Here is a 27,599-nt window from a genome sequence, read left to right as displayed (position 1 = left end):
GGTGGGTGGATGGTGGGATGGATGACAAATGGATAAGTAGGTGGATGGACGGATGGAAGATGGATGGGTGGGTGGGAGGCTGTGCAGATGGATGACGGGTGAGTATGCTGGCAGATGAGTGAATGGATAGAAGGACAGACAGAGGGCTATACAGGAGGCTGCATGGGGGATGATGGCTCAGAACCCAAACCTGAGAGGAAAAAAGGCGCTGACCCCGGCTTCCCTGCCACCCCAAGAAGCACAGCACGGAGCCAGAGCCACTCTTGTTTAATGGTGGCACAGCCTGCAGTCTGGTTCCTCCATCAGGGCACTGTGGGCATGGCCCTGAGGTGAGGGACAGGCCTGGGGTGGGGTGGGGTGGGGGCCTTAGGCAGAAGCATGGGGGCTGACCCTCTGCCTGACATGGAGAGAGGACATTCAGAACCCTCCAGCCACAGATGGCCAGCAACTTTGGTTTGTGTTTGTTTTCAAGTTTCTGTCCTCAAGGAAGCTGTCCAGAAAGGGAGACGAAGGGACTGCTTCCTGAGGGAGCAGAGGGGCCAGAGCTGGGAGGAGCAACGCCAGCCGGAGACAATGCCCAGACAAAACTCACCAGCTCCAGGGCCACCCGTGGGAATGCAGCTGGGAGGTGCTGGAACAGGCTCCTCCCACCCCATGGGAGCCCCAGAGTCTGACCCCAGGACCTTCCCAAACCCCCAGGAAGGAGAAGCATGAGGAAGGGGCCCCAGAGGTGGGAATGAGATCGAGAGAGCAGCAGCAGGAAACAGAGAAACAGAGAGTGGGAGATGCAGGGCAGGGCAGAGGAGACTCCGCGGTGCCCACCCACCTTGGGGAAGAGAGGGAGTCAGTTCTGAGCCCCATCAGGTTCGTGCCCCACCCTAGGAGGAGATGATTCAGACCCCGTATCAGAGAACAAAGCCCCCAGAAGGGGCTGGGGTTGGAGGTCCGGTGGCCTTGGGACGGGGTGGCCCTGCCGAGGGTCAGCAGGGGCGAAAGCAGCAGAGCAGGGACAGAGCCTCAGTCCCACGAAACCTTGACAGGCGCAAACTTCCAGAGGTCTGGCTGGCCCATGTGCAGCAGGCCGCTGAAGGGCGAAGTACTCCACTGGAACGGGGGCACCTGGTCCCACGTGGGACCGCTGGCCGCCAGCAGGCCCAGGATCCTGGCCAGCGACATGCTGGTCACCTGGGGACAGGGCAGAGCCGCAGCTGAGCAGGGGCCCTGGCTTGCCCCAATCCAGGCGCCCAGCCTCCTACCCTGACCTTGACCCCACAGCCCAATTCGGCACTATCACACTTTTTTTTTTTGAGTCTCTGCTCTGTCACCCAGCCTGGAGTGCAGTGACATGATCTCAGCTCACTGCAACCTCTGCCTCCCGGTTCAAGCAATTCTCATGCCTCAGTCTCCTGAGTAGCTGGCATTACAGATGCCCGCCACCATACCCGGCTAATTTTTGTATTATTAGTAGAGATGGGTTTTCACCATATGGGCCCCAGGCTGATCTCAAACTCCTGACCTCAAGTGATCTGCCCACCTGGGCCTCCCAAAGTGCTGGGATTACAGGTGTGAGCCACCATGCCCAACCCATACTGTCACCTTTACTGTGACCCCAACCACAGCCCAATTCCGACTGTGATTCCTGCCCCGCCATCAGCTTTGCCCCAACCTGTCTCCTCCCCCAAACTGGTGATGGTGACTCCCCCCACCCACGGCCCTCAGGCCCCCAGCCTCCAGGCCTAGGGAGGAGGCAGCACCTTCACGTCGATGCCCCCGTGGGAGCGCTGACGCAGGGCCTGGAAAGGGTAGGAGCCATTGGCCGGGTTGAGGTCGGAGCGGGCAGAGATAGCATTCTCCCCATTGGGCTGTGGGTCGCAGGCTTTGCACAGTGACAGGGGGTCATGGAGGAAGTCATTGTATCTGAATGGGGAAAAGGAGGGAACATCAGTCATCCCAGGAAGGAGAGGCTAAGACAGGGGCCCAAATCGTCATGGGCAGCCCGGTTAACAGCTGCCAGCCTTCAGCCTGATGCGCCCCTCCCACTGCACGTTGGCCCTGACAGTTCCTCTGCCTGGGGCCCGGACCCTTCACCTAAGTCACTCTGCCTCCATTATTCAGCTCTCTGCTCAGGCACCCATCCTCATGGGAGAACTCCATGCCACCGCCCCAGCCAGGTGAGGCACCCGCTTGTCCCCGGATAGCCTCTCTTGGAACACAGCCATCTTTACACATTGACACCAGTGCAAGAACTTGATGGATTTCTGTACCACCCAAGAGACAGGACAGTGGGGCACAGGTTTTCTACCTGTTGTTTCTGGTACCAAGCATAGTGCCCAGCAGTACAGGTCACTCAAGAGTTGTCTAGTATCCTCCCTTAGCTATGGGGACTGTGACAGGACCCAAGTGGAGCACGGCCACCGAGCTGCTGCACTGGTGTCCAACAGCTGACCACCCTCTGCTGGCCCACTGGGGCTGGCGGCAAAGTTTGAATGAGTTGGTACAAAGAGCACACACGAAGTTCTGTGTTCCTGTGGCCTCCCTCTCCCCAACCCACCACCCAACCAGCACCTACCTCATCAGCCTGACCATGGAGTCCATGTCTTGTACCAGTGACTGGTTCCGCCGGAAGATCTGGGCCCGGGGGCTCCCGTCATAAGAAAACCAGTCCCCATACTGGGCCACTAGGGCCTGTAGCCCACTGGCATTGAACACAGTCTCGAAGGACCTGCTGGGGACAAGGATGGTCACTCATGACCCCCACGGGCCTCACTCAGCCAAGGTTGTGGCCAGGGAGGGGAGGGGCAGTCACATCAGGACATTATCACTTACAACTATGACATTCGGACCGAGCATAGTGGCTCACACCTGTAATCCCAACACTTTGGGAGTCCAAGGGGGGGCAGATAACCTGAGGTCAGGAGTTCGAGACTAGCCTGGTCAACATGGTGAAACCGCATCTCCACTAAAAATACAAAAATTAGCCAGGCACAGTGGTATGTGCCTGTAATCCCAGCTACTCGGGAGGCTGAGGTAGGTGACTCACTTGAACCCGGAAGGCAGAGGTTGCAGTGAGCCAAGATTGCACCATTGCACTCCAGCCTGGGTGACAGAGCGAGACTGTCTCAAAAAAAAAAACAAAAACTATGCCATTTGGGATAAGAATAATGTCTTCCATTTGTGCTGGGGGTGGCTTGGTGGAGTGGCCGAGCTTGGGTTCTGGGGCCCAAAAGACAGGGCTTCAAATCGTGCCTTCAGTCTGGGTGCAGTGGCTCACACCTGTAATGCCAGCACTTTGGGAGGCCGAGGCAGGTGGATAACTTGAGTCAGGAGTTTGAGACTAGCCTGGCCAACATGGTGAAACCCTGTCTCTACTGCAAATAGAAAAATTAGCCAAGCATGGTGGCTGGCGACTGTAAGCCCAGCTACTCAGGAGGCTGAGGCAAGAGAATCGCTTGAGCCCAGGAGGCAGAGGTTGCAGTGAGCTGAGATTGTGCCATTGCACTCCAGCCTGGGGGACAGGGCGAGACTCTGTCTCAAAACAAAAAACAAATCCTGCCTTCACCATTCGCCAACAGGGGAAACTTGGGAAAGTGAGGTACTTTCTCAGGGCCTCAGTTTCATCATCTGTGAGATGGGAACAGGAACTCTAGTGACCACATGTGGCAGTTTTAAGAGTCAAATGAGAAAATGCAGGTAAAGTAAGTAAGCCTCAGGAGGTGACGGCTGTCCAGCCCAGTAAGGCAGATCCAGTCAGAGACCCTGGCAGGGGTCAGTCCCTGAGCCTGGCCATCCCACACCACCCTGCTCTGGGTGTTAGAACCAGAGGTCACATGGATGCTGACCTAAGCCACGCAACTACACTGCCAAATTGTCTGGGCTCTCCTGGCCAGAAAAGGGGGTAGGCTGGGATTCTTCGTTCTGTGGGTTTAAAAATATTGCCTAGGAAGGAGCTGGGCAAGGAGTAAGGTGGAGGATGCCCTGGAGGGTGACGGGGAGCGGGGTGAGAAGGCACGCACGGTATGTTGTAGCTGGCCCAGTAGGTCTTCTGGTAGAGTTCCAAGGTTTTGTCGGCCACCACCACCATGCCGCTGAGACCGAGAAGAGAGATGGGGTGGAGGTGATCAGAAGAGGGGCTCCTGTGGGCACTGCCCTGCTCGGGGAGCCCCGATTGCGCCCCATTGGCTGGGGGAAGGATTAAGTCCTGAACTTCAGCCCCCACCAGGGACACCTTCTCTTCCAGCCACAACCTCCTGAGATCGTTCCCTTACTGCACAGTGCCAGCATGGCTCTGGGCCTTCACCCTGGCAGTCCCCTCTGCCCCGAGCCCCCACCCCCTCCCTCCCAGGATACACACGGGATCTGTTCCAGGATGGTGAGCACCCGGCTCCCGGGGCTGGGCCTACCCGGGATGAACGCCTTATAGTCCACAATCATCCACTGGTTGTTATACCTGCCGAGCAAGGGGAAGGAGGATTGAACGGAGCCTGGGGCCACCTCCCCAGCTTTCCCCGCCCCACAGTGTCCCACTCAGCTAGGAATCACAGGAAGTGGGCCTGGGGGTGTCCGGCCATTCAACTGACACCCTGACACTGCAGCATGACCAGGTATCTACAAACTCCTCTCTCGTCATGCTGCTTGACTGTTCCAGAATATTCTATGGCTCCCTAGGTCAGTTGCTCTGCCGGATGCTGTAAGACCTGCACTGCCCAGTTCCAGTATCTCTGGCTCACAGGCCCTGCCACCCACCCACGTCCACCTCCTCAAACAGCCCTCCCGCTGTCCCCTTGAGAGTCTTCAGGTTCCAAGTGCTCTTCCTGTACTGCCACCAAGGCACTCCTTCCTAAGCTGAGGAGCCTGCAGGGGAGGGGCAAATCCTTTCCTTCCCTAGCCTCAGTCTCCCCATGTATGAAACAAAGGAGGGCATGGGGTGTGTGGCCCGGGTGCCACATCTGGTCCCTGGGGGTCTGAGTGTTAAAGGGGAGGTTGGTCTATTTCTTGGTGCAGGGGAAGCCACGGGGCCAGAAGCCCACTCACGTGCCGCTGTTGAACCTCTTGAAGATGTCTGCCCAGGTGGCCCCATCCGAGGCCAGGCGGTTGGCTACAATGTTGCGTATCCACTCCAGCACACAGCCCCTGGGCCGCACATACTTCCATAGGGCTGGGTTCTTGTTGCCAATGGTGGTCTCCAGTGTTACCTGTGGGAAGGTCAAGGGGACCGTTGCATAGCCTAGGCATGCTGCCACCAAGTGGCAGTACTTCATCAGTCATGGCTCATAATTTTTTTTTTTTTTTTTTTTTTGTGATGGAGTCTCACTCTTGCCTAGGCTGGAGTGCCATGGCAATGGCATGGAGTGCCATCCTAGTTACTAGGGAGGCTGAGGCATGAAAATTGCTTGAACCTGGGAGACGGAGGTTGTAGTGGGCTGAGATTGTGCCACCGCACTCCAGCCTGGGCAACAGAGCGCCTATCTAAAACAAAACCCAAAAAACAAAAAAAAAACCCACAAAAAACAACAACAAAAAAAACCGCCACCACCACCAACAACAACAACAAAAAGCTGAAAACAGCTCAAAGATAGCCATATCCATAAATGTGATTTTTTCTTTTCTCTTTAAAGAGAAAAAAAGGGCTGGGCACAGTGGCTCAGGCCTGTAATCCCAGCACTTTGGGAGGCCAAGAGGGGCAGATTGCTTGAGCCCAGGAGGTCGAGACCAGCCTGGGCAACACGGCAAAACCCGTCTCTACAAAAAATAAAAAAATTAGCCAGGCATGGTGGCAGGCACCCATAGTCCCAGCTACTTGGGAGGCTGAAATGGGAGGATCGCTTGAGGCTGGGGAGATAGAGGCTGCAGCGAGCTGTGGTCATGCCACTGCACTCAGGCCTGCATGACAATGTGAGATCCTATCTCTGAAAAAAAAAAAAAAATCCTGAAATTTAGTATTTCCTTCCACTGTTAACGTGACACACCACAATGGTATTAGCAGTCACTGGGACTGTCACTATCAGAAATCACAGGTGTTTTTCCAACAGATTACAAGGCTGTACATGCCTTAAAGTATCATTCATGCACCTTGCTTCTTCTAACTTACGGTATTTATCACACCTGCTACTGGATCTTATTATTCAGTGTGTTAATAAAGCAGCACATATATACTAAAAGCTTACTTATGTTTTGATAACTATATTTCACTATAATTAGTTTCCTCCATAATCCTATACATTTTGGTTTATGCATCTAAAAACACTACTCTGCCAGGCACAGTGGCTCACACCTATCATCCCAGCACTTTGGGAAGCTGAGGCAGGAGGATCCCTTGAACCCAGAAGTTTGAGACTGGCCTGGGAAATATAGTGAGACCTCATCTCTACAAGAAATTTAAAAATTAGCTGAGCATGGTGGCATGTGTCTGTAGTCCCAGCTACTCAGGAGGCTGAGGTGGGAGGATCGCCTGAACCCAGGAGGTGGGAGGTTGCAGTGAGCTGTGATCACACCACTGCATTCCAGCCTGAGTGACAGAGCGAGACCCTATCTCTATGAAAAAAATTAATAAATAATAAAAATTAAAACACTATTCTGAGAAGAGGGTCACCAGCTTCCTGGACTGCCCAAGGGGTTTATGGCACAAAAACGGTTAGGGACCCTGATGGAAGGGAAGTTTCCTGCTTGGACCCTTTCCTGGTAATCAGGTGGAACCATTTCCTGTGTCCCTCCCCAGCTGCCTCAGCCCCCTTCCCCACCTGGGCCACAGCATGGGGGTTACCTCGCCCACTGCCTGGCCCTCTCTTGCCTCATTCCACACTCAGAAAAAAGCAAGGGATCAGACAAGAAGAAGAGTGCCTGCCCCTCCCGTCCCCGCAGGCAGCTGGCGTTCTCTGTGCTAAGGGTGTTTTTCAGAGTGATGTTTTTTCTCCTCTGTAGCGTTGCCCTGGAGATCAAAGGGTTCACTTTCTCAGCGAGGAGTGCCAGGGACAGATTTCTAAACAAGTCTGGACCCCCGCCAGGAAAAAAGATGAAAACAACACACTATAAACAGCCTCTATTCAGCAAACCTGGTCAGGTCAGAGGGGCTCTGAGGAAAGCAAGAGGGAGGCAGGAGGATAAAGAAGCGTTGGGCATGCGGGGGCACAGTTATCCTGAATACATAAAAACAAGGGAGGTCACTGAGGTCAGGGATAGTCCCAAACATCCCCAAGTCCAGCCTTTCCTGACAACCAGGGTTACATGCAGAGTCCCAGGCCATCTGCAGGTTTTGGGGGCCCTGTGTGGGGCCTGGGGGTCTACATTTAAACACGCCCTTGTGGTGGTCCAAGTCCCCAGAACAGGGGAAGGGCGAGTCTGGGCTCTGAATGGCAGGTGGGGCAGCGTCCACCTGGTCCTCTGCTGCACCCCTGGCTCCTACATGGCACCCAGCACTGCGCTGCAGCCTGGTCCCCACTTGCTGCAGGAATCAATCCTGCCGGCTCAGAGCCACTGTGTGACAAACACCCCAGGAACAGAGGAGACGAGAGAAGGGGACTCACCAGCCCGCTGCCCAGGATGTAGAAGTCGTCGCAGGAGAAGATGGTGCCGGGGTAGGAGGAGAAGACCAGCTTGTTGCCGGGAACCAGCGGGGAGTCCCCTGTGCGGGAAGAGCGAGCCAGGGATGCTGGTCAGACAGGCCCAGGTGGAGGCCGCTGCACCCTACCTAACAAGACTCAGGTCTCCAGGTGGGGCACAGGCAGGCCTCTGAGGAAGCCCCCACTGTGTCCTTTTTGACATTTAGCAAATGAGGTCATTGGGCATAGAAAAGTGCATATGTGTGCAAGTAAAAATAAAAGCCAGCAGCAAAACTTCCACAGCTGGCCCTCCATGTCCTTGGGTACCACAGCCTTGGATTCAATGGCCTGAGGACCAAAAACACTAGGAAAAAAACATGATTAAAAAGAAACAACACTAAAAGAGAATATAAATTTTAAAAATACAGTATAACAACTACTAACATAGCATTTACATTGTATTAGGTATTATAAGTAATCTAGAGATGATTATAGGATATGGAGGATATGCATAGGTTATATGTAAACAGTCGGCTGTGTTATAGAAGAGACCTGAGCTTCCACAGGGGCTCCTGGAGCCAACCCCCTCCCCAAAACCAAGGGACAACTCTGTGTGTGTGTGTATGCACGTATGTGCGTGTGTGTTAAATATATACAGTCAGATAGATACATAAACAGATATTTTGTTCACTGGACCTTTTTTTTTTTTTGAGACAGAGTTTCGCTCTCATTGCCCAGGCTAGAGTGCAGTGGGGCGATCTCAGCTCACTGCAACCTCCACTTCCCAGTTGTAAGTGCTTTTCCTGCCTCAACCTCCCGAGTAGCTGGGATTACAGGCCCACCCCCTGCAGGTACCCTCACTCCTGCCCTAGAATTCCTTCTACCCGAAGCCTATCCCTTGACAAGTACTAGTCTGGTTTTACGCACTGTCTCCGGCAGGCCTCCTGTGACCTCACGCTTATGCTGGGAGCTTATTACCCCTGTGATCTTGTAAATTGACTCCTTACAACCGCCCTGCATATGGGGGTAGGGAATTATCATCTCCACTTTGCAGATAAGGAAATCTGAGACTCAGAAAGGCCAAGTAACTTAGCAGAGGCCAAACAGTTAAATGGCTGAAGAGGGATTTACCCAGGCCTCTTCCCTCCAGTGCTCCAGAGTTGTGTGTGTAGCTCTCTGAATTATCCTTTGTGTAATTTTTTTGGTTTATTTTTTGTTTTTCGTGTTTTTTTTTTTTTTTTTTGGAGGCGTAATCTTGCTCTGTTGCCCAGGCTAGAGTGCAGTAGGGGGATCTTGGCTCACTGCAACCTCTGCCTCCTGGGTTCAAGTGATTCTCTTACCTCAGCCTCCTGAGTAGCTGCAATTACAGGCATCCACCATCACGTCCAGCTAATTTTTGTATTTTTAGTAGAGACAGGGTTTTACAATGTTGGGCAGGCTGGTCTCGAACTCTAACCTCAAGTGACCCACCAGCCTCAGCCTCCCAAAGTGCTGCAATTATAGGCATGAGCCACCGTGTCCAGCCTGAATTATCTATTCTATATTAAGTCTTTGCACTTTAAAAGAAAGGGACCACTAGGCCGGGCACGGTGGCTCACGCCTGTAATCCCAGCACTCTGGAAGACCAAGGTCAAGAGGCCAGGAGTTTGAGACCAGCCTCACCAATATGGTGAAACCCTGTATCTAAAATTAGCCAGACAGGGGGGTGCATGCCTGTAGTCCCAGCTACTCAGGAGGCTGAGGTGGGAGAATAGCTTGAACCTGGGAGGTGGAGGTTGAAGTGAGCCAAGATTGTATCACTGCACTCCAGCCTGGGCAACAGAGTGAGACTCTGTCTCAATAAATTAAATAAAAGAAAAGAAAAGAAAAGGAAAAAAGCACAGTGGGACCCAGCACAGTGGCTCACATCTGAAATCCCAGTGCTTTGGGAGACTGAGGCAGGAGTATCACCTGAGGCTGGAAGTTTGTGACCATCCTGGGCAGCACAGCAAGACCTTATCTCAAAATCAATAAATAATTTGAAAAACAAAATGCGTAGTGGACCAAAAGGCAGTACCAGCAACTCTCCAAGGCAGCCTAGTGGTCAAAAGAAGGAAGTCACAAATAATTCACATGGTATAATCTTAACTACGCTTTTTAAAAAACTCAGCAAACATTTTAGAGCAGTGAAACTATTCTGTACAATACTACAATGATGGGTATAGCACCCCATTCCACGCATGAAGCCCACCCTTGCAAAATTTTTTGTTTTTTTGAAATGGAGGCCCACTCTGTTGCCCAGGATGGAGTACAGTGGCACCATCTTGGCTCACTGCAACCTCTGCCTTCACAGTTCAAGCAATTCTGGGGCCTCAGCCTCCCAAGTAGCTGGGATTACAGGTGTGCACCACCACACCAAGCTAATTTTTGTATTTTTAGTAGAGACGGGGTTTTGCCATGTTGGCCAGGCTGGTCTTGAACTCCTGGCCTCAAGTGATCCACCTGCCTCAGTCTCCCAAAGTGCTGGGTTTACAGGCATGAGCCACTGTGCCAGGCAAGGTACATTTTTTAAAGTCTAGGAGAAAACATAACCAAATGTTCACAGAAATTTTCTCTTTCGGGTTGTGGAATGTTCGAGTGATTTTCATTGTGAGAGTGTTTTGGTGGATTCTCCAATGTTCTATAACATACCTGTATGACTTATACAGTTTTTAAAAGCTACTAGAATTTTAATGGATAAATAGCAATGAGAATGATAGATGTACAGCTACACACAGTAATACAGATGAATCTCACAGACATGCAGAACAAATGAGCACACACTACACAATTCCATTCACATGACATTCAAAATCAGGCAAACCTAACCTACACTGTGAGAAAGCAGGATAGGCAGTTGGATCCCTTGACGTTGGCTGTTCAAGACCAGCCTGGCCAACATGGTGAAACCCCATTTCTACTAAAAATACAAAAATTAGCTGGTGTGGTGGTGTGTGCCTGTAATCCCAGCTACTCAGGAGGCTGAGGCAGAAGAATCGCTCGAACCCAGGAGGTGGAGGTTGCAGTGAGCCAAGATTGCACTACTGCCCTCTAGTCTGGGTGACAGAGCAAGACTCTATTTCAAAAAAAAAAACCAGAATTCAGGATAGAGATGATGCTGGGGTGGGGGTGTGTCTGGAAAGGGATATGAGAGAAGCTTCTAGGGGCAGGAATGTTCTGTTTCTCCAGATGGATGCTATATACAGGTGTTCCATATACAAGAAATTCAAGTTGTACACTTACGGTGTACACAATTTCCTGTATAAATGTCAATTTAGAGTTTACTTAAATTTCAATGAATGGACATTAGGTTGTTACCAAACCACTGTGACAGCAGACTTGCTTATACACACTCCCCATGCAGAAGCTGAAATGTCTCTCTAGGGACAGACTGGAGTCGGAGAATTGCTGGATCACTGGAGTGACAGACTTTGAATTTTATTAGATGCCAGCTGGATTCCTCTTAAAAGTAGCTGTGCCAATGCATACTCCCATCAGCAATGAATAAGGCTGGACACTTCCCCACCTCCTGGTCCCATCAAGTTTTTACATTTGGCCAAGAAGGAGGTACTGCAAACATTTGGCAGTGGTATCCCTGGGGTTGAGGCTGGGGCCTGGGATGAAGGATATGGCACTATAGAGGACTTTGACCTTGACTGTAAACTATTTTTTTCTTTATTAGAGACAAGGTCTTGCACTGTCACCCAGGTTGGGGTGTCGTGGCGTGATCACTGTTCACTGCAGCCTCAACCTCCTGGGCTCAAGCAGTCCTCCTGCTTCAAACTCCCAAGGCGCTGGGATTACAGGGATGGGCCGCTGTGCCCAGCCAGTTTTCACATTTAACAGGAAGAATGTATTCATGCACTCCTTGCAATTGGTTGTTTGCAAAAACAGCTCTAATTCTTCCCATGCCTGCATCCAAGCCATGTGCAATGTGACTCTGCAGTTCCTCACAGCAAATGGTGGAGCCTTTTCTCCCATCTCTGGAGTCTAAGCTGGCCACCTGACTTGATTTGGGTAAAGAATGCCGTGTCAGCCAGGCACGGTGGCTCACATCTTTAATCCCAGTACTTTAGGAGGCCGAGGTGGCTGTATCACCTGAGGTCAGGAGTTCAAGACCAGCCTGGCCAACATGGCAAAACCCCATCTCTACTAAAAATACAAAAATTAGCCAGACACAGTGGCACGTTTCTATAATCCCAGCTACTTGGGAGGCTGAGGCAGAGAATCACTTGAACCTGGGAGGCAGAGGTCACAGTGAGCTGAGATTGTGCCACTGCACTCCAGCCTAGGCGACAGAGCAAGACTCTGTCTTAAAAAAAAAAAAAAAAAAGCTGTGTCAAGCCAGGTGTGGTGGCTCACACCTGTAATCCAAGCACTTTGGGAGGCCAAAGTGGGCAGATCACTTGAGGTCAGGAGTTCAAGACCAGCCTGGCCAATATGGGAAAACCCTGTTTCTACTAAAAATACAAAAATTAGCTGGGCATGGTGATGCACGCCTGTAGTCCCAGCTACTCAAGAGGCTAAGGCAGAAGAATTGCCTGAACCCTGGAGGCAGAGGTTGCAGTCAGCTGAGATCACGCCACTGCACTCCAGCCTGGGCACCAGAGCAAGATTCTGTCTCAAAATGAAAAGAAAAGAATGCTGTGTCAGTTTCACCAAGGCCTCAAGAGGCCTTCACCACATCCTGCCCCGATGCCACACGAACAGGCCTGTGTTCACCTGCTGCTGATGAAAGACCACATAGCCCAGCTGTCCCCATCACCCTGGCTGACAATCAACCCCAGACAGGAGAAGAGGCCATCCCAAGCCAGCCAGCCCACCCCAGCTGACCTGCCAGCAGACTGCAGATGCATCAGCGAGCCTAGCCAAGATCAACCTGGCCCAGCCCAGAAAACCAAAACCACCCAGCTGACCCACAGAGGCAGGAGCAAAAAAATACATAGTGGTTATTGAAGCTGTTGTTGTTTAAAATGTTGGGATAACTTGGTAAGCAGCAATAGGTAAAATTAAAAAGGCAATAAACATGTAAAACAAGATGAACTGGTTGGGTGTAGTGGCTCACATAAGTAATCCCAGTACTTTGGGAGGCCAAGTCAAGAGGATTACTTGAGCCCAGGAGTTTGAGACAAACCTGGGCAACATAGTGAGACTCCATCTCTTAAAAATAAAAAAATTAAAAAATTAGCTGAGTGTGGTGCTACACACTTGTAGTTCCAGATACTTGGGAGGCTGAGGCAGGAGGATAACCTGAGCCTGGGAAGTCAAGGCTGCAGTAAGCCACGACTGCCACTGCACTCCAGCCTGGGCAACAGAGCAAGACCCTGACTCAAAAAGAAAAACAACAAAAACAAGATGAACTCTTGGAATGTCCCTACAGTGACTCTGTGTGTTGGGAGGGTTTCCAAGGCCCACAACTCCTAGGACCACTCCCCACGTGCGTGCCCACCCACTCGTTCATCCCCCAGACACACCCACACCCACCTACCCCGGGGGCCTTCCCGGAACTGGAGCCGGTACTTCTTGATGACACGCAGCATGTGCTGGTAGTTGTTCCAGGTATTGTGGGCAACCAGGAGGTCACTCTGGCCAGGGAGCAGCTTGATGAGGGCGGAGCAAGAGCCGGAGCCCAGAGAAGATTTGATCTTGGTCTTGTTCAGGGCTAGCTCCAGGTCTTCCAGGTCCCCAGAGAGCTGTAGCAGGCTGAGGAGGGCCAGGGCACCAGAGGGTTACCATGCCTGCTGTTTTGTACCCATTTTGTAGAGGAGAAAGCTGAGGCTTTAGGAGGTCAGCTGACTGCTCCAAGGCCACAGAGCCAGGGAGTGGCAGGGTTGATGCTGGAACCCAGGTCTGTCCGACTATGACTGTGTGGCCCTTCTTCCCACCCTGTCCACTCTGGGGGTGGCACTTACAGGAACCCCAAGGGTTTGATGGTGAACTTCCCAGCTGGGAAGCTCACACGGCCTTCGTAGCTGTCCTCCAGGCCTTTCAGCTGCAGGAGGGTCAGCCGCACCTAGGGGAGGGGGCAGGGGCAGAGGGAGGGTGAGGCCTCTCCTCCAGGCTCACACCTTCTCCTTCAATGGGAGGGGCTCTGGCCTGGGGGTTCAGACAGAGCAGGAGGCCCAGGGATACCCTCCAGACTCCAGCCAGCCTTGACTCCCCCAAACTACCACCCACCCCTCCATGATGAGCACTCTCCTGCTTTCAAGGAATTAACTCTATGTCTCTGCCCTGTGTTAACCCCAAATCAGCCCCACTTAAGAGCCTAGTTTAAAAGCCATCTCTTCTGGGACGCCTCCAAGCCTAGCCTGGCCTCTGGCCAACTGCTCCTATTCTGAGTTCAGTACTGATGGTATTGTTGCCTTGGGCACCTGTCTCATGCATCTGACTTCTCCCTATTGTCATTCTTTTGCCTCAACACCCTATAACCACGAAGTATTATCAGTGTGTCCCTCATGGGGCCTTGGCCAGGCACACTGAGCACTTAGCAAGCATCTGCAAGATGGATGGGTGGGTTGTTGGATGGATGGGTAGGTGAACGGACGGATGGGTAAGTGGGTGGGTTGACAGGCGGGAGGTGGATGAGTGGGTGGATAGATGGATGATGGATGGACAGATGGGTGAATGGATAGATGAATGGGTGGGTAAATGGATGGATGGATGAGTGAGTGAATGGATAGATATGTAGATGAGTGGGTGGGTAGGTGGATGGATGGATGGATGGGTGGGTAAATGAATGGATGGATGAGTGAGTGAACAGATGGATAGGTAGATGGGTGAGTGGGTGGATGGGTGGATGAATGGATGCATGGAAGGATGGATGGATGGATGGATGGATGGATGGATGGATGCATGGATGGATGGATGCATGGATGGATGTATGGATGGATGGATGCATGGATGGATGGATGCATGGATGCATGGATGGATGGATGGATGGATGGATGGATGGATGGATGGATGCATGGATGCATGGATGCATGGATGCATGGATGGATGGATGGATGGATGGATGGATGCATGGATGGATGGATGGATGGATGGATGCATGGGTGGATGCATGGGTGGATGCATGGATGGATGCATGGGTGGTGGATGTGCGGAAAGGACAAGTAGATGGGTTGGTGGTAGAAAAGCCTGTCTTACAGTGTGAGTAGGTGGGTGGGCACACCGTGAGAAGTTCTACAGAGGAAAATGGTGCAAACCTGGCCTAGGCTAGGCAGACATGCTAACAGGCATTGATGGCCACTTTACAGAGACAGTCTGTCGTGTGTACTTCACAGTAAACACCTGACATTTTCCAGGGAATCCATAAATAACTGACCGTTCCAGTGAAGGCCTAGCCAGTGGCCCAAAGGCAGAGCGCCTGCCTTGGCCTCTCCGTTAGCTGCCAGCTGATCAGCAGCTCGCTCAAGGAAAGAAAAACAAAATTTACCGTGTCCAGACTTTCGGGGATTTTCTGGTTTTCCCCTTCCCCTCTTTCTCATACCGTCTTTACCTACATCCAATGTAATCAATCTACCAAGCAAGTATACAAGTAAAACGCCATGTGTATGCAAGTAAAACACCGTGCTAACAATTGACTATTTGTTTTTGGTCATTCTTTGACAGTAGGTAGGCTAGGATGGATGGATGGAGTTCCAGCAAGTGGACAGATGGAGACTGGGCAGATGGATGAGTGGTAGGTCGGCTAGAAGGGATGGAGATGGTGATGGACACAGGGGCGGTTGGGCAGCTGGACATGCCACAAGGCTGGCCAGGACAGCAGGGGACAGGATGGCTGGCCAGCTGGAAGGCCCCTCCCACCGAGCATGGCAGCTGGGCTCACCTGGTGCCAGTAAGCTGAGTCTGGATTGGACTCCATCTCTTCCTGCATCCACTCTAGGTTGGCCTCCAGGAAGCTCTTCAGCCTCTCACAGTAGCCAACTTCGTACTCAAAGGGGCCGCAGTAATTCACCACCGTGTTCATCCAGTGCATGTAGATGAGCTGCGGGGTAGGGGGTGGGCAAGGTGGGGGTGGGCAGCTGGGGTGCTCTCTTCCCTGAGAGCCCCACACCCAGGCTGCCCCAGAGTGGAGGCTGCTGGTGTGGCCACCTGAGCCCTTGCTCACGCTGTCCTGTCCCTGGAGGCTCCTCTCCCTGCCCTGCTCTGCCCCCGCTAGGGACCCCAGACCCCTGGAAGTTGCCCTGAGAGCCTTTAGCCTGCAAAGCCTATAACTGATGGCACTACCTGTGCTACTGGGGACCCCAATCTATATGCATGTTCAGTTAGTCAATCCATGAATGTTTTATCTGAGCACCTATTATGTTCCATTCTAAGCACTGAGGACACAGCAGGGAACAAAACAGCAATACCCCTGCGGACTCCACTGGGCAAGAGAATGCCGTGCCAGTTTCACCCAGACCTCATGCGGCCCTCTGCACTTCCCACCGAGATGCCACCTGCATGAGTCCAGGCTCGCCTGCTGGGGGACCAAAGACCACATAGCCTGGTCATCCCTGTGAGTGAGTGGCAGCACTCACCGTCTCAGGATTGATGGCTTCATGACCGCTGCTCCATCACCATCTCACTGAAACACATCCAAATCCTGTTCATCCTTCAAGGCCCACTAAAACACCACCTCCTCCATGCAGGCCTGCATGACTTCCACAGCATTTCCCCACTGCCTGTTCTATACCACGTTCTGGGCTGGGATCAGGGGACATAGCTGGGGACAAGACATATTACACCCACAAGAAGCCCACAGGCTGGAGGGGGAGGCAGCAGGGCACACCAGTTAGGAGCGAGACATGGGTTAGACAGAGCTGAGGTTGAATGGTGCCTCCTCTGCAGACAGGCTGGCTGACCTTGGGAAAGTAGCTTCACCTCTCTGGGCCCAAGCCTGCCCATCCATCCAGGGAGGTACACATGCTTCCCTCAGAGGTTTAGGGTGAAGGCTCAGTGAGACATTGTGGGCAAAGTGCCTGGCACATGGGCCTGGGATTCCTGACATGAGAGCCACTTGTGCCCTTGCCTCAGTGTCCCCAGGAGGCTGTGAGCCCCTTGAGAGACTGAACCATGTCTCATTCACCACTGAGCACCCAAAACAGCCCTGGCCCAGCATCTGACCACTTCCTCAGACACGAAGGACCCAGCGGGCCACCCACAGCTGTGACTGGGTGTCAGAAGGAGCAGTGTGAGTTTTATAAAACGGTGTCCCACTGGACACTGTCCTCCGTGACGTGCTCTTTCCCCTTCACCTCCAGGCATCTCAGATTCATTCATTTCCACTGCTCTGTCATGCTGCGCTGTGCACCTCCACCCGGTTAGCCATTCACCTGCCTGTGGTGTTTTAAGGACTCCCACTTTGGGGCTGCTTTGAGCACCTCATGCACATCCGTGGGTCACCTCTAGGGTATACACCCAAGTAGCAGGGCTGCTGGGTCCTAGGGCACATGCAGGTTCAACTCCACAAGTTGATGTCAAATTATTTTCCAACTTGGGTGACCCAATGCATGCCTCCATCTGCAGCATGGGAGAGAGCTGTCACTCCACAGCTTTGCCTATTTCTTTTGTTTTTTGTGTGGTTTTGTTTTGTTTTTTTGAGACAAGGTCTCATTCTGTCACAAGGCTGGAGTACAGTGGTACAATCCTAGCTCACTGCAGCCTCCAACTCCTGGGCTCAAGCAATCCTCCCTCCTCAGTCTCCCAACGTCCTGGGATTACAGGCAGGTACTCTGCCTTTGGGCTGCTGGTTAGGCCATCAATGGAAAAGTCAGTAATTTATGCATTCCCTGGAAAATGTCAGGTGTTTACTGTGAGGTACACACGACAGGCTGTTTCTGTAAAGTCATCAGTGCCAGTTAGCAAGTCTAGCTAGCCTAGGCCAGGTGGCTCGTACCTGTAGTCCCAACACTCTGGGAAGCCGAGGCAGGCAAATCACTTGAGGTCAGGAGTTTGAGACCAGCCTGGCCAACATGCTGAAACCCCATTTCTACTGGAAATGTAAAAACTAGGCAGGCATGGTGGTGCATGCCTGTAATTCCAGCTACTCCAGAGGCTGAGGCATGAGAATCATTTGAACCCAGGGAGGCAGAGATTGCAGTGAGCTGAGATTGCGCCACTGTACTCCAGCCTAGGTGACAGAGCGAGACCATGTCTCAAAAAAAAAAAAAGAAAAGAAAAAGAAAATTACACTAGGTACTATCTGATACACAGAAAAAATATATAACATATTCTAAGTTATGAAGCATGATAATAAAATGAACATCCAGACTAAAACCTAGAATGTTACTGATACCATTGAGCATCCCCTAAGCCCCTGCCTCCTCTACCCCTAGAGGCACCCATCACCCTAAATGTGGTAGCTATCATACCCTTTCATTCATTCATTTATATTGAGATATAGTCAGCATGCCATAAAATTCACCATTTAAAAATGCACAATTTGAGGCCGGGCGCGGTGGCTCAAGCCTGTAATCCCAGCACTTTGGGAGGCCGAGACGGGCGGATCACGAGGTCAGGAGATTGAGACCATCCTGGCTAACACGGCAAAGCCCCTTCTCTACTAAAAAATATAAAAAACTAGCCAGGCGAGGTGGGGGGCGCCTGTAGTCCCAGCTACTTGGGAGGCTGAGGTAGGAGAATGGCGTAAACCCGGGAGGCGGAGCTTGCAGTGAGCTGAGATCCGGCCACTGCACTCCAGCCTGGGCAACAGAGCGAGACTCCATCTCAAAAAAAAAAAAATGCACAATTTGGCTGGGCACAGTGTCTCATGCCTGTAATCCCAGAACTTTGGGAGGCCGAGGTGGGCAGATCACCTAAGGTCAGGAGTTTGAGACCAGCCTGGCCAACATGGCGAAAGCCTACCTCTACTAAAAATGCAAAAATTAGGTGGGCATGGTGGTGCGCATCTGTAATCCCAGCTACTCGGGAGGCTGAGGCAGGAAAATCACTTGAACCTGGGAAGCAGAGGTTGCAGTGAGCTGCGATCATACCACTGCACTCCAGCCTGGGTGACAGAGGAAGACTTTTGTCTCAAAAAAAAAAAAGGTACAATTCATGGTTTGTAATGTATTCATAAAGTTGTGCAACCATCACCACTCTCTAACTCCAGAACCTCTTCATCATCCCAGAAAGAAACCCCATATCCATCAGCAGTCACTCCCCACTCCCCACAAGTCCCTGGCACCCACTAGTCGGCTTTCTGTCTCTGTAGATTTGCTTATTCTGAACATTTTATATAAATAGAATCATACAGTATGTGCCCTTTTGTGGCTGACTTTTTTCGTTTAGCATGTTTTCAAGGTTCTTTCATGTACTGGTATGTGTCAGTCCTTCATTCCCTTTTACAGCCGAATAATGTTGCATTGTATGATAGATCACATTCCATGTATCCATTCATTGGCAGCTGGGCATTCCAGTTGTTCTCACTCCCTTACTTTTGTTAAGCTACTTTTACTGCATGCGAGGAGTCCCTGAATAACGTATTATTTTGCTTTACTTGTTATTGAGCTTTATAAGAAATCAGACAATAACAGAAGTGGGTGAGAGCCAGGCGCAGTGGCCGGCCCCCTAATGTAATTTTCTCAAGAATACGTGTCCACTTTTTTTCCCCAAATAGATGGAGGGCTATGGCAGGAGTTGGGGGGCCTACTCTGCACACATCTCAAAAGCACGCTGGGGAACACGCTGGTGGGGGTGGGGGAGGGTGGGAGCCCCATGTCCCCACCTTGGCCCTTACCTCCTCCGACACAGCAGCCTCCACCACGCCGGCTGCGTAGGCCTGCAAGCTGTCATTGTATCCACCACTCGTGCCCAGCTCCAGAAAGGCCCACCTGGAGGGGAAGGAGGGGACAATCAGTGAGTGGCAGAGGCCCCTAGCTAGACACACGGCATCTCCAGGCTTACACCATGAAAACTACACAGTGGTCAGTAGACGCTCACGTGAATGTCTGCCTGTCCATCTGTGTGAGCTTGCAGGATTAAATCCCTCCAAGAGGAACTGCTGGCTCAAAGGGCACATGTATTTTTGATTTTTGTAGATATTGACAAACAGCCTCCCCCAAAAATGCAGGACCCATCTACATTCCCTCACCCACAATAACACCAGCTAACATCCACTGAGGATGAGATGTTAGCTCTGTGCCAAGCCATGTTCTAGTCACTTTCATGTCCATTAACTCATTGAGTCTCTGTGATAATCCTATAATCCTAGAAGGTGGGCAGGGTTATCGTCCCCATCTTGTCCCTCTTGCAGAAGAAGAGGAAATTAACACACAGACTTACGTCACATGCCACCCCCACCCCTATGTCCATGCCCTTTGCCACGAGACTACAGTCCTCCACCAATGGCCAAGTATCCTTCTCTGCTCCTTCATTTGGGCTTGATTGTGTCACGTGACCTGCTTTGGCCAATGGGATGTGGATGGAAGTGACAGCGTGCTGGTTATAAGATTAGCCTTCAGGAAGCCTCACTTGCCCCTTTGTGCCTCTGCCATCACCATGGGAAGAACAAGCCCCAGCCAGCCCACTGGTCCCAGGGATATGAGAGCCACACAAGCACACCCGGTCTGTAGAGCTGCAGCGTGAAGTAGAGCTGCCCCAGCAGCCCCACGAATCCATGAGGATTAATGTTGTTGGTTTAAGCCCTTGGGTTGGGGCTGGTTTATCACACAGCACTGCTGCCCAATACTAGCGGATACACCTGAAAGGTCACAGAGTTGGCAGGGGCAGGATTCACTTCCAGGCATGCTGGCTCCCACTCCTCTGAAGGAGCGCTTCTCAACCTCTGCTGTATATGCAGGTCACCTGAAGGCCTGGTTAGAAGGCAGATTCTGATCAGTTCTGCGATGGGGTCTGAGACTACATTTTGTTTTTTTTCCTGAGACAGAGTCTGGCTGTTCCCCAGGCTGGAGGACACTGGCATGATCTCAGTTCACTGCAACCTCTGCCTCCTTGATTCAATTGATTCTCCTGCCTCAGTCTCCGGAGTAGCTGGGATTACAGGTGTGAGTTACCACACCCAGCTAATTTGTGTATTTTTAGTAGAGACAGGGTTTCATCGTGTTAGCCAGGCTGGTCTTGAACTCCTGGCCACAAGAGATCCGCCCACCTCAGCCTCCCAAAGTGCTAGGATTATAGGCACTATGTTAAGCTACTTTACAGTAGCTTAAGGCCACTGCGCCACGGTTGTTTTTTTTTTTTTTTTTTTTTTTTTTGAGACAGCATCTTGCTCTGTCACCCAGGCTGGAGTGCAGTGACATGATCTTGGCTCACTGCAGCCTCCAGCCTCCCAGGCTGGGTGTGGTGGTGCGTGCCTGTAGTCCCAGCTACTCTGGTGGCTGAGGCATGAATCGCTTGAACCTGGGAGGTTACAGTAAGCTAAGATTGTGCTACTATACTCCAGCCGGGGTGACAGAGTAAGACTCTGTCAAAAACAAAAAAATTATTCCAACAACCCTATGACATGGGTTTTATTCTCCCCCTTTTACAGATGTAGGGAACCGAGGCTCCCACATAACACAGTGAGATGAAGTGATTTGCCCAAGGTCACACAGAGGTAAGCAGCAGAGCTGAGACTACCATTCTTGAGTGCATGCTCTGCGCCTCTAACTCAACTCAGGTTTGTGGGGGAGTGTTGGGGGCAAGGAGGTATGGTTCTTATCAAATGCAGATGACAGCCATGAACTTCAGGCTAATGATTCACATATCACAGATAAGGACAGAAAAAAACTAAGACTTTAAATTTCAAGGACAATGGAAGACAAAGAGTTTGGGTTTGGGGTCCCTCCAACTTGGTCTGAATCCCTGGGTAGATCCCTTCTTGGTTGTGTACCTTTGGGCAAACTGCTTTACCTCTCGGGGCCTCAGTTTTCTCATCTGTAAAACGGGCAGAGTGACTCCCCCTTCAGAGGACTGCTGTGGCATATGCCAGGAGAGAACACACATTATGCACTCACTAAGTATTTGTCTCATCAAGAATCTGAGAGGTGATGGCGCAGTGGCTCATGCCTGTAATCCTAGTGCTTTGGGAGGCCGACGTGGGAGAATCACTCGAGGCCAGGAGTATGAGACCAGCCTGGACAACAAAGTGAGACCCCCCTCTCTACAAAAAATACAAAATAAATTAACCAGGTGTGGTGGTGCTCGCCTATAGTCACAGGAGGCTGGGGCTAAGGTGGGAGGATTGCGTAAGCCCAGGAGGTCGAGGCTGCAGTGAGCTATGATCGTACCACTGTACTCCAGTCCAAGCAGTAGAGCAAGATGCTATCTCATTAAAAAAAAAAAAAAAAAAAAAAATCTGAGAGGGTAGGAGTTTGAGGAGACCCGATGAATGTGATGATGGGAGGAAGATTATAACAGGGCACAATATGCAGATCCCTCATGATAAAAGCTGGCAGTGGATCAAAGGAGACCTTGGACAAACTGCATAAAACCAAAAAAACCGCAGTCACTAGCCCCAGTAGCACCTGAGTGGCCAGTGGCCTCCTCCAGGGCACACCTTCTAGCAAGGGTAGGCTCAGCCAAGGCCTTGGCACTGAGGTCCCGGAGACAGGCAGCGGTTAGGAACCCATTCCCTGGCCGGATGCTCATACAGCCCTGCAGAGATGGGCATAAGGGCCCTTCTTCACAGCAGGACTTTTCTCCAAAGCCAGAAAAGATGGGCCTTCCAGAAACGCCCACCGTTAGGGGCCTGATACAATAATCACACACGCCGTGGCAGACTGATGTGCTGATGAGCAAAGAGGTCAGAGATGAAGTTCAAACAAAAGTAGAGAAGTCCAAATGGTAGCCACAGGCTAAGCCCATATGTAAATGCATCACACACCACATATGCCTATACATTTATATGTATGGAAGAAGGTTTAAGCCTCTTTATGCATAGAAATTTCTGGAAGAACGAGCTAAAAGGCCAGGCACGGTGGCTCATGCCTGTAATCCCAGAACTTTGGGAGGCCGAGGCGGGTGGATCACGAGGTCAGGAGATCGAGACCATCCTGGCTAACACGGTGAAACCCCGTCTCTACTAAAAATACAAAAAATTAGCCAGGTACGGTGGCCGGTGTCTGTAGTCCCAGCTACGCGGGAGGCTGAGGCAGGAGAATGGCGTGAACCCAGGAGGTGGAGCTTGCAGTGACCTGAGATCGCACCACTGACTCCAGCCTGGGCAACAGAGCGAGACTCCACCTCAAAAAAAAAAAGAAAAAAAAAGCTAAAAATGTTTATATCTAGGAAGAACGGTAGGGAGAGGTTTTTACTTCCCATATCCCATCCCCTCTTTCTAAACAGCTAGAAATTTGTTTTGTTTTCTTTTGTTTTGTTTTGTTTGAGATAGGGTCTCACTCTGTCACCTAGGCTGGAATGCAGTGGCGTGATCACAGCTTACTATAGCCTCACCTGGACTCAAGCAATCCTCCCACCTCAGCTTCTGAGAGGCTGGAACTACAGGCAGGCACCACCACGCCCAGCTAATTTTTTATATTTTTTGCAGAGACAGGGTCTCACCAGGTTGCCCAGGCTGGTCTCAAACTCTGGGCTCAAGCAATCCTCCTGCCTCGGCCTCCCAAAGTGCTGGCATTACAGGTACAAGCCACCGCGCCTGGTCAGAACACTTTAGAGTGCATCTATAATTAGATGTACTTATTAAAGACTACTCTTCGGCCAGGCACAGTAGCTCACACCTGTAATCCCAGCACTTTGGGAGGCTGAGGTGGGCAGATCACTTGAGGTTAGGAGTTCAAGACCAGCGTGGCCAACATGGTGAGACCCCGTCTCTATTAAAATTACCAAAAGAAAAAAAAAAATAGCCGGGTATAGTGGCGCACACCTGTAATCCCAGCTACCAGGGAGGCTGAGGCAGGAAGATCACTTGAACCTGGGAAGCGGAGGTTGCAGTGAGCCAAGATCATGCCACTGCACTCCAGCTTGGGTAACAGAGCAGCCTATCTCAAAAAAAAATAAATCAAATGAAGACTACTCCTTATTCAGAGACTATGTCCTTTCTGCTTGTTTGCTCTAAAATTGCCAGTCTTTTATGAGATAAACACTGACAGGGGTTGACAAACATTGCTCTGCTTTGTTTTTAATGCACTTGCTTGACAAAAAGTTGGCAGCAGTAGATCTGTCTCCTCAATCTTTTTTTTTTTTTCCTGGAAAATCTATGGGCTGCGATTTCATGCCGGGGCAGCTAATGTCTCGAAGATGACTCAAGAGTCTAATCAAGGTGCCTCTTGAAAGAAGCCACATTTGAAAAAGTCGGACCACTGATATGAGCAGGGTGCCACAAATATCTCACAAATATCAGCACCCCACTTCCTCAGTGTAGTATGGCCTTGGACGCTCTCCATTATGTGGGATGCCCCCTGTATCTGTGTCTATCACTCCTATCTCAGCCTAAGTTTTCTTTTCTTTTTTTTTTTTTTTTTTTTTGAGACAGGGTCTCACTCTGTTGCCCAAGCTGGAGTGCAGTAGCACAATCACAGCTGGCTGCAGCCTCAACTTCCCAGGCTCAAACGAGTAGCTGGGACCACAGGCATGCGCCACCATACCCAGCTACTTTTTTAATTTTTTGCAGAGATAGGATTTCACCATGTTGCCCAAGCTGGTCTCAAAATCCTGGCCTCTCGCCATCCTCCTGTCTTGGTCTCCCAAAACATTGGGATTACAGGCGTGAGCCTCAGCGCCCGGCCTCCTTTCTCATTCTCGATGGTATAGATTCATCTCTTGTGATTGTTCAAAGAAACAGTTGGGCCTTATTTATCCATTTTACTGGACTGGTTTTGCCTGCTGGTTGGTGGATTTGGGATGCTTTCCCATTTACTAATTTGTTAATTCCCTCTTATTTTGATTCACTGCCTCTCTCGATGGGATGGTGATTTACTTTAAGCAACCCCATTGAAAAGGTGCTGGTCAGTGGGATCAGATCAGGGAAGGAAGACAAAGCAAGGTTGGAGGATACAGCTTCCCCAGGACCAAAGCCAGAGCTAGGCTGAGGCAGGTTCTGCTCCTAGTGACATCTCTGATCTCCAAGCACCAAATCCTAAATGTTTCCAGGCTGTGTGGGGGTGTTGGCCCAAAGTCAGATATGGCACAACTGAAAGAAGGTACCGAGCACAGTGGCTCACATCTGTAATTCCAGCATTTGGGGATGCTAAGGTGAGAGGATCACTTGAGCCCAGGAGTTCAAGACCAGGCTAGGCAACATGACAAGACCCCTGTTTCTACAAAAAAAATTTTTTTTAATTAGCCAGGCATGGGGGTGCGTATCTATAGTCTGAGCTACTTGGGAGGCCGAGGTGGGAGGATTTCTTAAGCCCGGGAGTTCAAGGCTGCAGTAGTGAGCTGTGATCACACCACCACACTCCAGCCTGGACAACAGAGTGAGACCCTGTCTCAAAAAAAAAGAAAAACAACAACAACAACAAACCTTTTTTAAAAAATAAAAAGACAAAGGATTATGGAGTAGGGAGAATTTATCCTGATAATCCCAGGATCCCCAGTGGCAAAATTTGGGGATTTCACCAGGAAGGAGGAGGGATCCCAATTCTGAGTGAACAGAGGCATCAAATCCCTGACCCCCACCCTCCAAAATAAGACACAGACTTCCCCACAGATCAGAGATTCTGCTGATCAGGAGCCAGGACAACCCCTATGACTTTCTTTCATCTGACCCTGATTCCTCAAGCAGCTGTCTCTGAGGACTTCAGTTTCCTGCCTATAAAATGGGGCTCGCTGTATGGTTTTCCCCACATCAGAGCCTCAAGTGCTGGCAAACTCAAAGGGACAGGGGCATGTGAGCGTAAGAGGAGGGGACGAGAGAGGGTGCCGAAAACAAGCCAGAAAGGCCGAGATGGGCAGATCACCTGAGGTCAGGAGTTCGAGATCAGCCTGGCCAACATAGTGAAACCCCATCTCTACTAATAATACAAAAATTAGCCAGGCGTGGTGGCACACATCTGTAATTCCAGCTACTTGGGAGGCTGAGACACAGGAATCGCTTGAACCCAGGGGGCGGAGGTTGCAGTGAGCCAAGACTGTGTCCCTGTACTCCAGCTGGGCAACACAGTGAAACTATGTCTCAAAAAATAAAATACAAATAAAAATAAACAAACAGTGCTTTCTGTGACCCCAGTGAATTTCCATGACCCTTTTGGCCCTACCTTGAGATGAAGGAACAGGCTCAGAGAGGTGAAGGGATTTGCCCAAGGTCACACAGCAGAAGGGCTGAGGCTGGAAGAACTTTCCATCCAGCACAATCAAGGAAGCCTTCTCTCCACTTCCATGTTTACCATAGTCAAGAGCAACACAGCCCAGCAGGGGCCTCCAGAGGCCAAAGCCCCCTGCCCATGCTGGGCCTCGCTCCTGCCCCTCCTCTCCTGCACAGTTCTGTCATGCCCTCTTGATTCTACTATGCAGGGCCAAAAACATGAGTGAGTCAGCAAATAATGGGTCACCAGATCCCAGAGTCCCGGCGGCCCCCAAGGCCAGCCATAAAGCTTCAGTTCCCTCCACAGATGCCAGCTCACTCTGTGGCCTCCTCTCTCTGGGAGCCTTCCCAGATTGACCCCCACCCAGCGCCTCTGTGTCTGCAGCTAATATCTCCCCCAAATCTCACATCTGTTTGATGTACCCCCCAAGTGCCACCAGAATGAGGGTGTCCTCGGCATCCTGTGTCTCCCCAAAACCTGCAGAGGTCAATGCATGCCAGCAAAATGGATAGGGGCTGCAGTGAGAGGAGGCCCTTTCTGCTGCAGGGGGCACAGTGGTCTGAGCACAGACCACATCCTGCGCATATCCTAGTGCTAAGGTTCCCTAGCATCATCTGGGCACTAGGATATGACAGATGTACACTGGGTTCCCTAAGATCCCCCAGCACAGCCTGGATCCAGCATCTGGGCCCTGCTGACAAGGCTTTGAAGCTGATCCTTCCCACTCCCACTGACTCTGATTTCCCTTCTGCTGCTGTCTTTCCCACTGAGTAGGGACCCCCACCTTGCTCAGTTGTGTCCCTAAGGCCAACCATCAGGATAATGAATAAATGAAAGGGCACAAGCCCTTGTACAGAACTTACAGCACATGATCACCCAACTAGAGCGCATCCTCAAAATCTGGGCCACAGATGGGGAAACGGGAGCCCAGACAGGCGGAGGAGTTAGGTGAGACTCACACATCAGAATTGCCTGCAGCCCAGCAATAAAGATGGTGAGCATGGCTGCCAAACAAACTGGAACCCAGGTTCAGTCCTGCTGTCCTGGCACTGGAAGGGAGGCAGGGGGCTGGCACCCACGAGCAAGCCACAGCCAAGCAGGTGAGAGTTAGCCTCCTGCTGAGTTCTCACCATCCCTCAGGCCTGGGGACAGGGGCTGGCCTCCATGGGGTGAGGGGGCAAAGTCTGGGGAAAGGAGCTGGTACCCGTGGGGATAGAAGTTACCCACCAGCCATGGACCTGGTCCAGATGCAGGCACTGCGACCTCGGTGGTGGGAAACTGGCCTCTTGGGGACAGAAGTACTGTCACCACTAGCTGAAGGCAAGGACAGGCCCCATGAGGTGAGGGATGCCGCAGTGGCCCCCTCCCAAATAGGGGACCTGGTCCACAGGGCGGTGCTGCAGCCTCGGGAGTAGCTGGCCCCCAGAGAAACAGGCGCTCCCACCTGGCAAGAGGCCGGTCCTGGGAACAGGAGAGGTCTGGCGCCACGCACCCCCCTCCCCCGATGGCCCCGCGTGAGGACAGGCCAACCCTTACCCGGTCTCGCGGATGGCGTTGGTGAGGTTGGCCCAGGCCACGGCGTCAGGGTGGCGGCCGTCCACCAGAAGCAGGTGGCCTGTTGCGGCGTCCAGGAGCATCGAGCGGCTGCGGGAGGCTGGAGTGACCGGCCCATCGTGCGCCCAGCGGCCCCCTGGCGCCGGGATTGCCCCCGCCAGGCCGCTCAGGAACAGCCCTACCAGCAGGGCCAGCACCAGGGCCAGCGCCAGCGCCCGCGTCAGCGCCCGGGCCAGGGGGCTGCCGGAGGAGCAGCACATCTGGCCCACCATGACGGCTCAATGCTGCGCGCCGCAGCCTGGGT

The 27,599-nt window shown here is 51.7% G+C and overlaps 1 protein-coding gene across 1 annotated transcript; it reads right to left on the bottom strand.

Annotated features, from left to right (window-relative positions):
- Nucleotides 1-251: 251 nt before the first annotated feature.
- PLBD2 (phospholipase B domain containing 2) lies at nucleotides 252-27,599 on the bottom strand. Its single transcript, XM_023204054.2, has 12 exons — nucleotides 27,278-27,599; nucleotides 19,276-19,369; nucleotides 15,382-15,540; nucleotides 13,466-13,566; nucleotides 13,042-13,256; nucleotides 7,521-7,618; nucleotides 5,032-5,192; nucleotides 4,352-4,447; nucleotides 4,014-4,085; nucleotides 2,570-2,722; nucleotides 1,755-1,917; nucleotides 252-1,185 (listed from the first exon to the last, which is right to left on the bottom strand). Exons 1-12 carry the CDS (start codon nucleotides 27,565-27,567, stop codon nucleotides 1,018-1,020), a joined length of 1,770 nt encoding a protein of 589 aa, XP_023059822.2. The 5' UTR covers nucleotides 27,568-27,599; the 3' UTR covers nucleotides 252-1,017.

Source organism: Piliocolobus tephrosceles, chromosome 10, assembly GCF_002776525.5.
Source record: "Piliocolobus tephrosceles isolate RC106 chromosome 10, ASM277652v3, whole genome shotgun sequence".
Taxonomy (NCBI): Eukaryota; Metazoa; Chordata; class Mammalia; order Primates; family Cercopithecidae; genus Piliocolobus; species Piliocolobus tephrosceles.
The sequence above is the reverse complement of the archived record's forward strand: the minus strand, read 5'-3'. Positions and strand labels throughout refer to the sequence as shown.

What these genes read in the sequence shown, in the direction of transcription:
- PLBD2 (XM_023204054.2), bottom strand. Translation starts at nt 27,567, where the DNA reads ATGGTGGGCCAGATGTGCTGCTCCTCCGGCAGCCCCCTGGCCCGGGCG. An exon ending in ATCAAACCCTTGGGGTTCCT is followed by an intron (nt 13,257 to 13,465) that starts GTAAGTGCCACC and finishes GGCCCTCCTCAG; the next exon opens with CCTGCTACAGCTCTCTGGGG. An exon ending in ACCATCCTGGAACAGATCCC is followed by an intron (nt 4,086 to 4,351) that starts GTGTGTATCCTG and finishes TCTCGGTCTCAG; the next exon opens with CGGCATGGTGGTGGTGGCCG.